At 39.7% G+C, this 15,149-nt stretch overlaps 1 protein-coding gene across 29 annotated transcripts in view; it reads right to left on the bottom strand.

Annotated features, from left to right (window-relative positions):
- Nucleotides 1-15,149, bottom strand: part of LOC141774353 (regulating synaptic membrane exocytosis protein 1-like) — a 97,891-nt gene that overhangs the window by 21,455 nt on the left and 61,287 nt on the right. For 18 of the 29 annotated variants that reach the window (XM_074646947.1, XM_074646948.1, XM_074646949.1 and 15 more), the window contains exons 7-18: nucleotides 14,845-14,885; nucleotides 13,820-13,933; nucleotides 13,617-13,716; nucleotides 12,828-12,951; nucleotides 10,642-10,659; nucleotides 8,075-8,121; nucleotides 5,901-6,022; nucleotides 5,650-5,810; nucleotides 4,101-4,272; nucleotides 3,658-3,808; nucleotides 3,371-3,427; nucleotides 54-219 (exon numbers count right to left, since the gene is read on the bottom strand). In XM_074646947.1, coding sequence (XP_074503048.1) covers nucleotides 54-219; nucleotides 3,371-3,427; nucleotides 3,658-3,808; nucleotides 4,101-4,272; nucleotides 5,650-5,810; nucleotides 5,901-6,022; nucleotides 8,075-8,121; nucleotides 10,642-10,659; nucleotides 12,828-12,951; nucleotides 13,617-13,716; nucleotides 13,820-13,933; nucleotides 14,845-14,885 — 1,273 coding nt within the window. The remainder of the gene's footprint in view (nucleotides 1-53; nucleotides 220-3,370; nucleotides 3,428-3,657; nucleotides 3,809-4,100; nucleotides 4,273-5,649; nucleotides 5,811-5,900; nucleotides 6,023-8,074; nucleotides 8,122-10,641; nucleotides 10,660-12,827; nucleotides 12,952-13,616; nucleotides 13,717-13,819; nucleotides 13,934-14,844; nucleotides 14,886-15,149) is intronic. The other 11 variants (XM_074646974.1, XM_074646975.1, XM_074646976.1 and 8 more) reach the window with 7 other exon arrangements.

Here is a 15,149-nt window from a genome sequence, read left to right as displayed (position 1 = left end):
AATATCTCGTAGTAAAACAGTTCAACTCTAAAGTCTCATCCTTTAACCCTCACCTCTGGGCGGGAACGTTGGGCGGCCGCGACCGGATTCGTCCCTGCTCCTCGCGGTGCGGGGACACCGAGCGGGAACGTATGTGATGGGCGGGCGTCCTCTGCTGGTCCGGCACCTCCAGGGTAGACGCGGACTCCCGCTGCCTCTCCCTGCCACGCCCATCTGCTGCTGGGTGGGAACGGCAACGCACACACACATATAAACACACACTCATAAGTAAATGTAAATGCTCAGAAGTGAATGTAAATATGTCATAAACAGAAGGAACTCTGGTAGTTCTCAGTGTCGGCCTTCGCAGTCCTGATCCACAGTTGTTAAATTTAAAATGACCTTTACAATTACACATTAGAATATGAATTATCGTTATCCAGACACCCAAAATCATCAAAAAGTAGAAAACTATAAAGTGAAGTATATAATTTCCCTAAATTTTTTATGAAATCAAACCATTTCTTTAATCTATTTATGGTAGCAAAAGTCCCTCAATGTATTTATATTCAGTAATTAATTATCTCTCCATATATGGACAAATCTGGCGACCGCTTTGTGTGTTCTGCGATCTAGCAGCGCCGTCATTACTGGGGTGGCAAGTCGTAGTGACTCTACTGCCTGCTAACCGTGTTCACTGGTGACTTTCAGCCGACTGCATCTGTGGTTGCTCGTAGTAACTTACGTTAATGGTTGGAGTAGATAATAAACACAGATGAATATGTATTTAAAATGGATTAAAGTCCAATTGAAGGCTCTTTTACGAGGACACAGCTGCCGTCACTACGAGCAACCACGACGCATTCGGTTGAGAGTCACCAGTTAACACGGCTAGCAGACACTTTGTACGTGTTCTGTTTGTGATGCCGACCGATTAATGATGTTTACTTTGTGGTCATTAGGTCCCAAACTACTAGATATCGTTGTCAAAAGTAACGTTACATAGAAAGTGAAGGTAAAACTACTCTTAACAGAGTGTACTGTACATGCTAACGTCTTAGCATGGAGCCTGATACCACTGAACATACTGTAAGGCAACTACAACAGGACAGTCTGTCTCAAGGATACACACTATTTAAAGATAAGCCTAATAATAGAACCGCAGCTGGCTATTGTTCAGTACTGTGTCCTGTATTTTTGAAATGTAGTGCAAAAAAAAAACTTTCTTTTGTGGTGCAGCAGAAGAATCTCTGAAGATAAAAATATAAACAGAGACTGATCAGCCTTGAAGGGATCTGTGGGGCTGTGTCAGGCTTTGTTGTGGTCCCATGGTCACTGATTTCATTTCCAAAAGAACAGCACCTCACAGCTCACAGTGGGCCATTAGTTTTGCTTTGGAAAGTGCTACCAAGGTTTTTCTTTTATTCCTACCATGCATGGAAATTAAAAGAAAAAAGTTGGTCAAAGTTGGTGTGGTTTTTTTTCCATCCCCTTCTGTCTCTCTTTTTAACTTGGGTACTCATTAACAAGAAACACAGATACATAGTAGGGTTCGACTGATATAGCGAGGTGATACCATGAGCTGATCTTTGAATTTGACAAATTTAAAGGGATAATTTGGATGTTTTGAATTGGTATATATGTATGAGGTACTTATTAATAGTCAGTGTATTACCTACAGTAGCTGGCGATCGGCACGCCCCCAGTTTGGAGAAACAGACAGGAGTACCGACACGGAAGCAAAGCAATGTACTGCTGTGGACGGGGCCGGCAGCAAAACGTATTTTAGCCACCTAAAGGAAAGGATCTCCTAAAAATATCAATATCAGTTTAAGTGTACGCTATATTTATAATATTGTCACCGCTTTACCTTGCCTTCATACAGCCCTTTCTAATGAGGAACTGAAGCCGTTATATCCAAACTCACCAGACTCCATTGACAAAAAACAGTAATTTTACCTCACAGAACACGAGAGTTGCTGGTCTACCGCTGCTTCGATCGGTTAGTTTGTTTGTGTTATTGTGTGACTTTGGTGTTTTAAAGGGTTAGTTCGGATTCACCAAAGTCACACAATAACACATATAAATTGACCGATCGTGGCAGCGGTAGACCAGCAACTCTCGTGTTCTGTGAGGTAAAATTACTGTTTTATCATTGGAGTCTGGTGGCTTTGAAGAGATCATAGTTGGATACAACAGCTTCAGTTCACTGGTAAAGCAGTGAAAATATTCTAAATATAAAGTAAACTTAAAGTGATAAGAGATTTATTTCGGTGGGCCTTTCTCGTAGGGGGCTAAAATACGTTTTGCTGCCGGCCCCGTCCACAGCAGTACATTGCTTTGCTTTCATGTGGTTACTCCTGTCTGTTTCTCCAAACTGGGGGCGTGCCAACCGTCATCTACTGTAGGTAATACACTGACTATGAATAAGCACCTCATACAACCCCACTTTGAAACACCTGAACTATCTCTTTAATGTCATTTAATGTAAAAAATTATATACTTTTTAAATATAATGAAATGGTACTAAATCCTGGAAATAAATAACAATAATACAACTTTTTTTTCTCCCATACCTGTGTGGCATGTGATCAAAACGTTAGATAATCAATTCAGATAATTTAGATCATCCTTATCATCAGAGAAATATGTAATCAATCAATCCATATCAATAAATCTATATATACCAGTCCAACCCTAACATACATAGACAAACACTTAAGACAGACATTTACAGTATACAGTTGTACTCTAATACACACACAAACAAAAGGCGGAGTGTTTCAACATAATCATTTATATTTTAGATCCATTTCAGAGCTGAAGCAGAACCATGCCTGAGTGGTGCATGGAGCCTGGACGGTTTCTCCCCATGCCAACATCGAGTCTATGACATGATAGTGTTTCCCATACACATGATTTATTTGTGGTCATACTGTTATATCTAATTATTTATCAATGATTTTTTTTAAATTCAATTCTTATTTTTAATACTATTTCAAGTAATTTTGCAGAGAATATTTTAAAATAATAGCAAAAGGAAGAAATATTTGATGAAGACTTAAAGGTCAGTTTACATTCAAAGTCAACATTAATGACAGTTTCTAGATTAGTTTCAATACAATAGAACAATTTTCGAAAAATCTAAATTTAGCTTCTCTTTAGTTCCTGTCAGCTGGTGTAACCTTTGCTTACAAGTGAAAGGGCTGCTTGTCGCGTATGGGATACATTTTGGCACAAAACTTATTCCATACGCAAATGAAAAGTAATGCATACACCTGTTCCAGCCAAGCAACCCCCTCTCCCCCTCCCCGCCCCGAAACTACACCACAAATAAAGTAGAGTTAGTGGGAAACACTGAAGGTAATACCAGGAAACGATCCCCACCCACCTTTAGACACTACTGCTGTACCTTCATCAAATTCAGGCTCTGTTACACGCTGAGAACCTAAACGTCATAGACACAGACACACAGACACACATAGATATGTATATATACCACAGACACATATACGCATGCGGTATTAGGGAAGGGAAAACATTGATATCCATGTTACACTTTGCTCACTGATGGTAAACCACACACAATCCTTTCTCTATTGTTCAGTGAAGCATGCACGCACACTCACACAGGTTATGAAAGAGCTTATACATAAATATATTCAATCACAGACTTACGCTGCAGCTTCTTGCCGGGTGCGTCTGTGTGTCGGCGGGGCAGGTACGGGGAGGCTCGGGGCAGCGGTATGGATGAGACATCGTGGGTTTGGAGTGGATACCAGTGAGGCTTGTCGTCCAGTAAGGCCGTCTCCAGCTCTATCAGGATCTGCTCAAGTCATAATCCACATAGTAATGAAATGTTTTGCTGTCGTTCATGACTGCTGATTGATATATAACGCAAACAATAGAAGCTCTTTATGAAAATATACCAGGAAAACTTTTAAATGTGCTGCTCTAAACATCTGCTGTCTCCAAACTTAAATGATTCAAATCATCGGTCGAGAAGCCCCCAAGTCAAACCTCATGTTTGCATCAAGAACAAGTGGAAAGGACAATAATACAGTGCTAGAAACTGATAAGGAGAGGAGCCTTCATTGTGTGCGTGTGTGTGTTTGTGGTACCTCTCCCATGAAGGTGCTGTCCTCGTCCGGTGACCTGGGTTGGTCCCATATAGTCAGCTCCAGCATGTGGTTGCGGAAATCCCTGCGATGGACATGAGAGTAGACGAACGTCTGGTTCCACTTGGGCTCACAGGTCCTCTTCATTGTTTTTGTCCTTCGTTTGCTCTTGTCACTGCGTTACACAACACAGATACTCAGCCAAACTAAGTTCCCTTTTTTTACTGGATTCACATCTTTTGTTTGTCCAAACTACCTAGACACAAATCCCAAGCCTGCTTGTGCCTCAGTCATCTCAATTTACTTCACTTATATCAGCTGGAATGCATTTACAGGTGACATTTTGTTGAGGTTACAGGTTACATATTTGAACCTAAGCACTGATGGAGGTGCTGTAACCTGCAGTTCTTCAAAAAAAGTATCCTTTTCAAAAGAGTAAGACTAAACTGTCAATAAAAGTTTTGCACAACATGTTGGGGACTCCTTTGTTAAGATCATTTAAAGTGTATTTTATTGGCAAGTTTGCAATGAATTAGTTTATTAAGTATATAATGTGGTTTATGAGGGATAGTTTGGATTTGAAGTGGGGCTGTATGAGATACTTATCCACAGTCGGTGTATTACCTACAGTAGATGACGGTCGGCACGCCCCCAGTTTGGAGAAACAGACAGGAGTAGGGGAGAAATTTAGTCCACGACTCTCTTTACCAATTCGATACCACGGTAAAAAACAAAAGTAAAACATAAATCCCATGTACATCAACATCCTGTATTACCCTTTGCATACTGGTTTTTGTGAGGAAGTTAAACAGATCACAATTCCCTTTCTAGTATCTATTTTATATTGCTGTGAAAACATCTCCTTCAAACATCTGGATTTATTCAAGTTTCTCACCAAAAACTACAATACTCACCCAATACTCATCTGAATAGAGCCTGAACGCATCATAATGTAAATCGATGGCACCTCCCGTGTTGAAATCGACAAAGCGAGAGCTAGTTAACTTTAACTGTTAGCAGCCGGTAAGCAGCACAGTCCTGCACGGAGCTAACAGCTAACGTTAACTAGCTCTCGTCCTACTGATTTCAACAGATTAAGACTTTGTCGAATCCAAACTGACCCCTTAAAACACCAAACAGGCAGCGTTAGTCCAGTGACTCTCGTGTTCTGCGAGGTAAAATTACTGTTTTTGTCAAAGGAGTCTGGTGGCTTTGAAGAGAGCATAGATAACGGCTTCAGTTCCCCGACAGCAATGCAAGAGATGAAAATATTCGAAATATAGCGTACACTTAAACGGATATTGATTTTTTTAGGAGGGAGCGTGCAGACCGCCATCTACTGTAGGTAAAACACTGATTACCTGAAGTACCTCATACAAAACCCACTTCAAAACATCCAATCCCTTTAAGGAGGACTCTCAATCTATCACAAACAACTGTGGTTGCTGCTTGGTTGTCTCAGCTTCTTCTTCCTGTTTGCCCAAATTTGGATTATATGGCTCCAATCAACTGAAAAATAAGGCAGCGAGCTTTAAATCCAGGGTTCACAAACCTGTTGGTAGTCTGTTGGTGGGTGGCATACCTGCGGTCAGGGAGGAAATACATTTTGACGTATGGGCTCCTGGGCCGCCCGTCAGGCCGAAGAGGAAGCTCTGCAGCCTGCAGCACGTTGACTATTAGCTGATGACCCACTTTGTCATACCACAGCTTCACCTGGGTGGGAAACACACACACAAACAAATTCTGATGCCTGGTCTCCATGTTTAACACATCAAGAGACCAACCCACTTAAAGAGCACATACACTCACTGAGAGTTGCCCTGGCATTAATTGTGGAGCATCTTGGAGCATCCCAGGACTGGAGGGAGACAGGACATTTAAGGATGGTCTCTCCATCTTCTGGGACTCAAAAGAACTGGAACCTGCTACGAATACACAAAGGGATAAGAAAATGCTTTGAAACCACAAGAAGAAAAGAACAGGAAAGAAAGAAAGAAAGAAAGAAAGAAAGAGTGAAAACGTAATCTGGTCAGAGAGTTCATATCTACGTAATATCCAGCATCCAATCCTTTTCTTGGAAAACTTCACATAAAAAGAGCACAGACCATTCCAACCTGTCAGGATGATAAATTACCAAGCTTCTGTCCTACTTTACAGGCTTTTGTTTAGAAGTATCGCTGCCTCATGTTCCTTATAAAATGGTCTTATGATCATCAAGTGTCATTTCAACTACTGACTAATACAGAAAACCATGTCTTCACTCTTGCCATACATCATAGACATAAGACATAATGCAATTCTCCTTACTGTTTAAAGTCATGAATCGTCAACTGTGAGTTTACAGGGGAACGAGAACGCAGTGACTTTTTTTGCTTGTGATGATGAGCTACAAAAGGAGAAACAACCGTGTCCTTGATTTTGAGAGGTGGATGCGCTGGAACGCTGTCATAAACATACAGTACTGGCAAAGAACTCTTCATTGATCCCGTGTGGTCAAATGCAAAGAAACATTTTGGGATATGCTGTAAACTGAGTTGCTTTCATTTTGAGAATCAAGAAGATTATCACTATCACACTATCATATCTGTGTGTTAATATACAAAGCTGGAGCCGGGAGGTGATTAGCCTAGCTTAGCATTCATACTGCAGCTACCTCCAATGTTAAAAATAGCACCTAAATATAAACTAAACCGACTGTGGACATTTTTTAAGTGTACCGCTGCTATAGCGATCGTTGTAGTGGGCTAACTTCTGTATAAATTAAACCGACTTACAGCAAGTCACGGACTCACTGAGGTGAGGTTTTGCACCGAATAAAAACAAGCAGTGGCGTAGTAATGTTACGTTGTTATGAAGCATAGAGAACCAAATTTAACAACTTAATGCTTCATCTACACACTCTTGTCACAGCGTAGGAAAGCACATACTCATCGCCAGATGAGAACAACTGTGTTTGGCTCTTTTTCTATAACCAGTGTATCATTAAAGCATAGTTGAATCAGCAAGTTACCTAGCTAACTATTGGACAGCAGGCTACTTAGCGAGCTTGCTAATTCCACCATGTGTGTTGGTGGCCAGCGGCAGTGCTGGGTCTAACCCTTTGACGTTTGTTCTGTTGTGACCTTGAACAAGTAACAACACCAGTCTTTTGTACTAGTCAAATGACCATGGAAAACAGCTCAATGTCTATTCTACTCCTATTTTATTTCTGTATTGAACACAGGTTTTAGTTTATTTTCCTTTTAGTTTTTTTTTTTAAGTTATTTTTTTGGGGGCATTTTCCATTTTTTTATGACAGGACAGTGGATAGAGTCTTGAAAGGGGGGAGAGAGAGAGTGGATGCGGAAAGGGCCACAGGCCGGATTCGAACCCAGGCCGCCGCGGTCAGGACCAAGCCTTAATACATGGTCTACCAACTGAGCTAACCCAGGCGCCCTCCTTTTAGTTTTTGGTTCTGTTCGGGAACAATGGAACAAAAAACCTGGCGACCCCACTGTGACAGACTTCAGGAAGTCACCCTTCGTGGTTTTATATTTCAAAATATATATTTATATTACATTAATTAGTGCTTCAGAGGTGAGCCAGGCTAGCTGTTCTATTTCCCCATTTCCAGTCTTAATGCTAAGCTAGGCTAATCACCTCCCGGCTCAAGCACCATGGTTAACACACAGACATATTTGCTTTCTCAAAAAGAAAACAAATGTTGAGCAAATGTTTAAAATAAATCTGAAATTAATTAATTAATTAATCAATCAAAGCCCTACTTCTATTTACTTTCTAAGCAGTTTTATGCATAAAACATGTTAATTATCCGAAGATTATGTTCATGTATAAACCTGAACAAACCACATACTGTGCGATATTTTAAAATTAAAAACTGTATGTTTGAGACAGATGATCAGCAAGCAAGACAGACAAATACAGACAGACAGACAAATACAGAGATGTCCCAACAACATCCCGCAGGAGATACCTACTAGATTCTAATGGAGGGTGGGACGTGTCGGGGATTCTTGGGATATCACTGGAAAAGAAGCATAAAAAAACCTGTGTCAGCCACTCCCGTACTGGCATCTAACTGGATTAAACAAAATTAGTAGTGTTCTCGATGCACAGGCATACATGCATATAAATGTAGTAGTAGTTTAGTGGAAGAAAGTAGCACTGTAATTCAAAGTTATTTGAAGATTAAAATGGTTAAAAAAACATGGAGAACCAAAGGGAAGACGAGAGTAGAGTTCAAGTTCTTCTCATGACTTCAGTGTTTCCAAGACTCATTCAGACATTTTGTCTGGCCAATGAAATAATAATAATGGATGGGAACCAGTAGCTCAATTCTGTCCACACCACCATCTTGTCTTATCCACCACCACCACCACCACCACCACCACTACAATTAGGGATCCCATGGGAAACACCAGAATCCATTGCACCAGCTTCATGTAATATAAAGAAAGCGTGGTAACCTGTGTAACACTTATCAGTGTAATTTTTCATTTTCAAAAATCTAAAAAGTGGAAAAGTTCAGTATTTAAAATTTGCAGCCCTACCACCGATATCTTGAGGGTTTTTTTGTCAGCGTACGTTTGGTGGCACATGAGGAGGCAGTATTTTGAATTCTTTTAGCCACTCATGGGGTGACAAACTGATATTCAACAGCAGATAGTTCAACATTTGGTACACTCACTCACTTTCTTTCTGAGAGTTAGATGAGAATACGGATACCACTCTCATGTCTGTGCATTAAAGTACAGAGCTGGAGTCGGGACGTAGTTAGCCTAGCTTAGCATAAAGACTGGAAGCGGCAAAGATGAACGGCCTCTCATCTTCAGAGATATCCATCTTCTCATTTCACTCTCGGAAAGAAAAGCAAATAGGAATATCCAGACTATTCTCATTCCCAGGTCGTCAAATACCGACGCTTTGTCGTGGCAATATTAGACGCTTAGAGCGACTGCTACAGAAGTCAGGTGACGTAGTGTAAAGAGAAACAAACTGATGGATGTGTCAAACAAACACATGACTTTCACCCAGGACGCCGCTGCTCGTGTCCCGCGGGAAACCAAAAGTCAACGTTGACTTATTTATATTGACTACTTAAAGGGATAGTTTGGGTGTTTTGAAGTGGGCTTGTGTGAGGTACTTATAAATTATAATGTGTATTACCTACAGTAGATGACAGTCGGCACACCCCCAGCATCGAGAAACAGATGGGAGCGCCGGCACAGAAGCAAAGCAATACAGTGCTGTGGATGGGGACGGCAGAAAAACATATTTTAGCCACCTAAAAACATCAATATCAGTTTAGGTGTACACTATATTTAGAATATTTTCTGACGGCGAACTGAAATGAAAGTGCAATGTACCTACAGTATACTGTTTTTGGCACCTGAGCCTGCTGGCTTTGGAGAGAGCATAGATAAATTTCACTTTCAGTTCAGTTCCTTGTCGGAAAGGAGGAGGAAAGGGCTTTCTGACGGCAAGATAAAGCGGGGAAAATATTCTAAGTAAAGCGTACACTTAAACAGATACAGATTTTTTTTAGGTGAGCCTTTCTTTTAAGTGGCTAAAATAAATTTTTCTGCTGACCCCCGTCCACAGCACTGTATTGCTTTGCTCTGGTGTTGGTACTCGTGTCTATTTCTCAAAACTGGGGGCGTGCCGACCGTCATCTACTGTAGATAATACACCGACTATGGATAAGTACCTCATACAACCCCACTTCAAAACTCCCAAACTATCTCTTTAACTTATGTACGTAACTTTACTTACATTACTTATTTTAACCCAAACCACGTTTTCCTAAACCAAACCAAGTAGCTATGTTTGAATTCACAACGTTAACTACGTGTTTAAAACTGCGACCGTAGTGGAGCGTCATAGTTTGACGCGCAGGGCTACCCAGTGCGTTACAAAGTGACCTGACCAAGAGTCCGTATGTGACGAGTCGGGAATGAGAATGGGTTGGTATTTTTCCCAAAATGTTGAGCTGTTTCAAGTTTTCAAATTTCAACTTTTGATTTTAAATACAAATATTACACTGATAAGTGTTTCATGGACCCTGGGTTCCCTTGGAGCCCGCTCCAAAATCAAAAAATTCAAACATGTAAATAAAATAAAATAAATATTGCTTGCTTTATGAATCCCAATGTCTTTCAAACCAAGGGATTAAAAAGAAAATAAGCATTTCTTATTTGACACTGTAAGTGCTGGATTTAACTTTGGGATCCTAAGACTTAACCAGGAATGAAAAAGAGGAATTCCAGACGCTGCACAAACAGTTTAAAAAAGCTTGCAAAAGCAATGCTACATTTCCCATTGGCCATTTTGCATCCCTTTGAGTGAACTTTCTGTTGAAATTTGATCGGAGATGACAACTAATTTCACAAAAGCCAATACAGTATTCACCTCAATTGGCATCCCTGCTAATTAGGATTCTGTTCAGTTCATTTAGGGATGCAAAATGGCACCAGCAAAACCAAAATTGTTTCCATAAGCATGAGAGGATTAAGGGGTCCTAATAAAATGGGCAGAGATTACTTACTGATATTTTCTATAAACCCTTCGCGAGTGTTTGGAGAGAAATTAATACATTCAACTATTTTCCCCATCAAAGAGCAAATGAGGTTAAATCTTAAGAAAGCCTGCAAGAGCTTGAAGAAACTGTGAAATAAGTCTAATATACAATAGGCTCACAACAATAGCTTATCAAAAATACTGAAGCACAACTTGTACTGTACATTTGTTACTCATTGTTCTATGTGAAGTTACGGAAGTATCTTTAAGTAATAACATTATTTATTTGAGAAGATTATCCTGGAAACTTATCAAGCAAACCTTCAAGATTCTGTCAAGGATCAGGTACGTAATCAGAAATTAGCCAATTATTCAGAGTACTGTATATAGATGTGCCATGTCCTATGTGACATACTTGTTTCAGATATGCATATTGAGATATTATGGTAACGCTATATTTTACGGGTGTGTAGTTTCCTTAAAATGTTCTAATAATTTCCTTGGAAGTGGACAGGAATATGTTTTTTGTTACTACTTATAAGTCAACAGAGAAGTAGAGACAATGTTCAATTGGTACACTTCCAATTAATCACGTAAGCAAAGGGGTCTTGCGTCGCCCGGAAGGGGTTTATTTCACAACAATGAGCCGCTCACTGTACATTATTCTGCTTATTACACGGCTACTTATTTTAGAAATCCATAATTTGACACAAAAATGGTCCTCCAGAGTCCGACATCAGATCTGTGTCCATAGCAACGGTCTGTTACTGCGTCCATAGCAACAGTCTGTTACACATAGCAACGGCCTGTTATAAAGAAATAACAGACCGTAGAACGCCGTAATTGACCAATCAGAATTGAGTATTCGACAAAGCTGAGTAATAATTCAAATTAATTGCTAGTAAAACCTAGGAAGGCATCCAATTCAACATGTGTAGAGAATAAAGTATCAATAAGAAATGAATGATGAACAAATATTTATTAGAGTTTACATGAAGCAAGGAAATTAAATTATATAGTTATATCAGGGAAACTTCCAAAGAAATTATAAGGATATTATTTGGAAATTACAGACCTGTAAAATAAAGCGCTAACTTTTTTTTTTCAAGACACATAATATCTGCTCTTAAGGTAAAGTGAGATAAGTTGAATGTTTCTTAATATTATAGTGTAAAAACAAGCCCTCATCAATAAAACTATGGCTGTGGATTCATTTAAATAATCTTTTCCAAATGTCTCTCGCATCACAACTCAGTAAATGCATCATTTATCCTCCGCACTTCACACAAATTAGATTAATCCTACAGTAGTTTAAACCTACTTGAAAAAAAACAAAATGCATTTTATTAAATTATTAATAGCAATAAATATACTACAGTCATTGTGACTTCTAGACATTTAAACAAATGATAGCTAGAGATCGATCAATTAAGTCAGCATTAGATCAAGAGAGATTCATCAGTTAAGTTATGAGGTTGTTGATCTGCATATATTATTATTATTTCCTGTCTGCGTGGAATAATGAAATACGTCCCTAATACACATGTCTACATCATTCAATTTAAATAAAATGATATTATGATAAGTTAGTAAAAAATACATCCACAACATTTATAAAAAGCATCAAAAAATAAAAACCTAAATTAGGATGCTGAGTTTTCCTTTATAGACTAGTCATTTTAGAGGGAACATATCAACCATTATCTGACTTAGATAAATACATTTTATGATGCATTCTTTTAAACTATTGCGCTCACAAACATGTTCCTGACCGGCTTGGTTGAATTTTAACAAGGCGTCAACCAACAAAAAAAACATCTGATGCAGCCACTTCTCGTTTTTTATGGAGCTTGCAGCCGGTCAGTAATAATTCACCTTATATCATCCTAGAAATAAACGCAAGTGCTTTTTTAAAGGGGACACATGAGACAAATAGAAATCTCCTGTTCCAAAACTTGGCAACCCGTGCAGCAGGTAATGGCGGGCTACTTTTTTATGTTTTGAATGCAGTCAGAATAAATGTCCCCTGTCTCCTGTCTTATCTGAGGTCAGCCTGCTCCGAATCAGAGTCTCAGTCAACACTGCCTGGTTTAATAAGGGTTAAATTCAATGCAACATTTAGACTGGTGACTGACTTATAACTAAATGGTTTTCACAAATATTCAAATATGACAGTCACAGGTGTAAAGGGTGTGTTTTTTATTCCTGACTTACCCAATAGGCCTGGATACCACCAGCTCCACCTGAGGCTCAGCTTGAGATTCCAGGATGATGTTGTAAACTTCCTTCATGGTCGCCCCCGGTAACAGCTTCCCGTTCCACTGTAAAACTTCATCTCCTGGAATTGGACGTGCATTTTGAGATTGTTTGTGATATTCACCAAGTTAGGATAATTCATCTTTATTCTATATTTTTCATTTTTGGTCAACAAATCCCATGAGAAGATAAAAAACAACAATGTGTTAGTTCACTTCTCAATACTTTACAGCTTCCCTACCCAGCCCGAAGTCCATTCATGCCAATGGAAGACATACATTTTTAAAAACAGGTCACAAATATATTAATTTCATTTAAAAAAAGACTTAGTAATTAAACAGCTGGGCAATGTAGTTTTTAGCAAACTGGAGGGAATCATGCATTTGCTGGGAACTATTTTCAGCTTTCGGATTGATACACCTTTTTCAGCCCCCTTCCAAACTTCCAAGCTAACATGACATGGTTGGTACCAATGGATTCCTTAGGTTTTATAGTTCAATATGATAAGAGTAACTTGATATGAAACCATAAAGCCACAAAAAATACCAGAAAAATGTATTTCGTAAAACAGCCTTGCTTAATCTAATAGTTTATATGCAACAAACCTGCCATTGCTCGGTGAAAAATAAGACCTCTAAAACATTTTTTAAGATGCTTTTAAAAGCCTTACATTTGGATCATAATGACTTTTTCAGTCTTTGCCAAGACCTGCAAACAGTTTAACACACGTGATGGTCTTTAGACTACCTGCTCTGAGATGTCCCACCACGTCAGCCAGGCTTCCCTTCTTGACTTTAGTGATGAAGGCACCTAATCTCCCTGACTCTGTTATTCTGCCTCCCACCACCTAGAGAGAGAGAGAGAGATTAGTGTCATAGCCGTAATATATGGAGTGCCTGGATACCATTACAATAATAATATCACAACCATAAATAAGCAACGCTCCTGACCTTCAACCCCAGCAGAGCTCCGGCTTCTTTAGGCATGGTGGCGCTCCTCTTGCTGAGGGTGATTCGTCCAATCAGATGGTCTCCTTCCTTGGACGGCTGCCAGGTTACAGGATGCTGCAACAGGAGACAACAAGAGATACGTGCACACTGACACTCAGAGGACATGTACCCAGATACACGCACAGGAATACAAAATCAGCTACTACTGGAGAAATGTTAACAGTTTTAAATGTTATGATATTCTATATTTTGATCATGTTTTGGCTGCAGTAAACTATATGAAGTCTAATGCTGTTTCCCATCTTTTGATAATATGTTGTTACCTGTGCTTCCTGTTTAAATTGTGTAAGCGTCTTTGTTAGATTAGCATGTAAAAGTTTCCCTTTAAAATAGTTGTTTAATATGTATATGGATCAAAAGAACACTGCATTTCAATTTCTTAATAATGTGGCTAAATGCATGCCTGGTTTCTTTAAAGGCCCTGATACACCAAGCCGACGGTTGGACAGTTTGGGGCCGTCGTCGAGCGTCTGTCGGCCTAGTTTTTGTTGTGTTGTCCTGCAACATCAGCTCTAGTCCGCCCGTGTCTGAGTTTTTCTGGTCGATTCAGCGTGTCGATTCAGCGTGTTGAATCAGCGGCGGAGCCCGTCGGTGAGAGAAATCACTTTTGCTTTTGGTACGTTCAGTATATTTTGATGCTAATACTTTTGTACTTTTACTTAAGTTTATTTTGAATTCAGGAATTCTACTTGTAACAGAGTATTTTTACACTGTGGTGCTGATGATGATCTGAATACTTCTTCCACCACTGGTTGAGAAGTGCACAACACGGGAACAAGCACCTTACAGCACCACAGGCAGCCATACATACACACTTAACATGCACACAACTGTTGACACCCCTGTCATCTCCTTTGAAACGCAAAGACAAAACTTGGCACACTCTGGCTCCACTTCATGCTGATCTGAAATTGTTTAAGCTGAATATGAAAAACATCAGATAAAAGTGAAAAATAGTGACTTACATGCCATACAGTGGGGTCATGTGGGTAGCACTCCCAGTCGCCTGCAAGAGAAAAGAGAAACAGAGACCAACTCAGATACTGTGGATGAAGTAGAGACCACAACCTCCTTCATATCCCCATCATACATACACACACACACCCACGCATACAGGAGAAGCTGTATACACAGCACATACCAGCCTGAGTCCTCTCATACACAGCCCTGCCAAATGTGGAAGGTATTTGTTTACAGTGGAGAGGGTTAAGTTTATTGAATATTCAGGCCTGGGCTAGAATTAGAAATTTATCACCAGAGCGGCAGGACT

Source organism: Sebastes fasciatus, chromosome 9, assembly GCF_043250625.1.
Source record: "Sebastes fasciatus isolate fSebFas1 chromosome 9, fSebFas1.pri, whole genome shotgun sequence".
Classification (NCBI taxonomy): domain Eukaryota; kingdom Metazoa; phylum Chordata; class Actinopteri; order Perciformes; family Sebastidae; genus Sebastes; species Sebastes fasciatus.
This window is presented reverse-complemented; position numbering and strand designations above follow the sequence as displayed.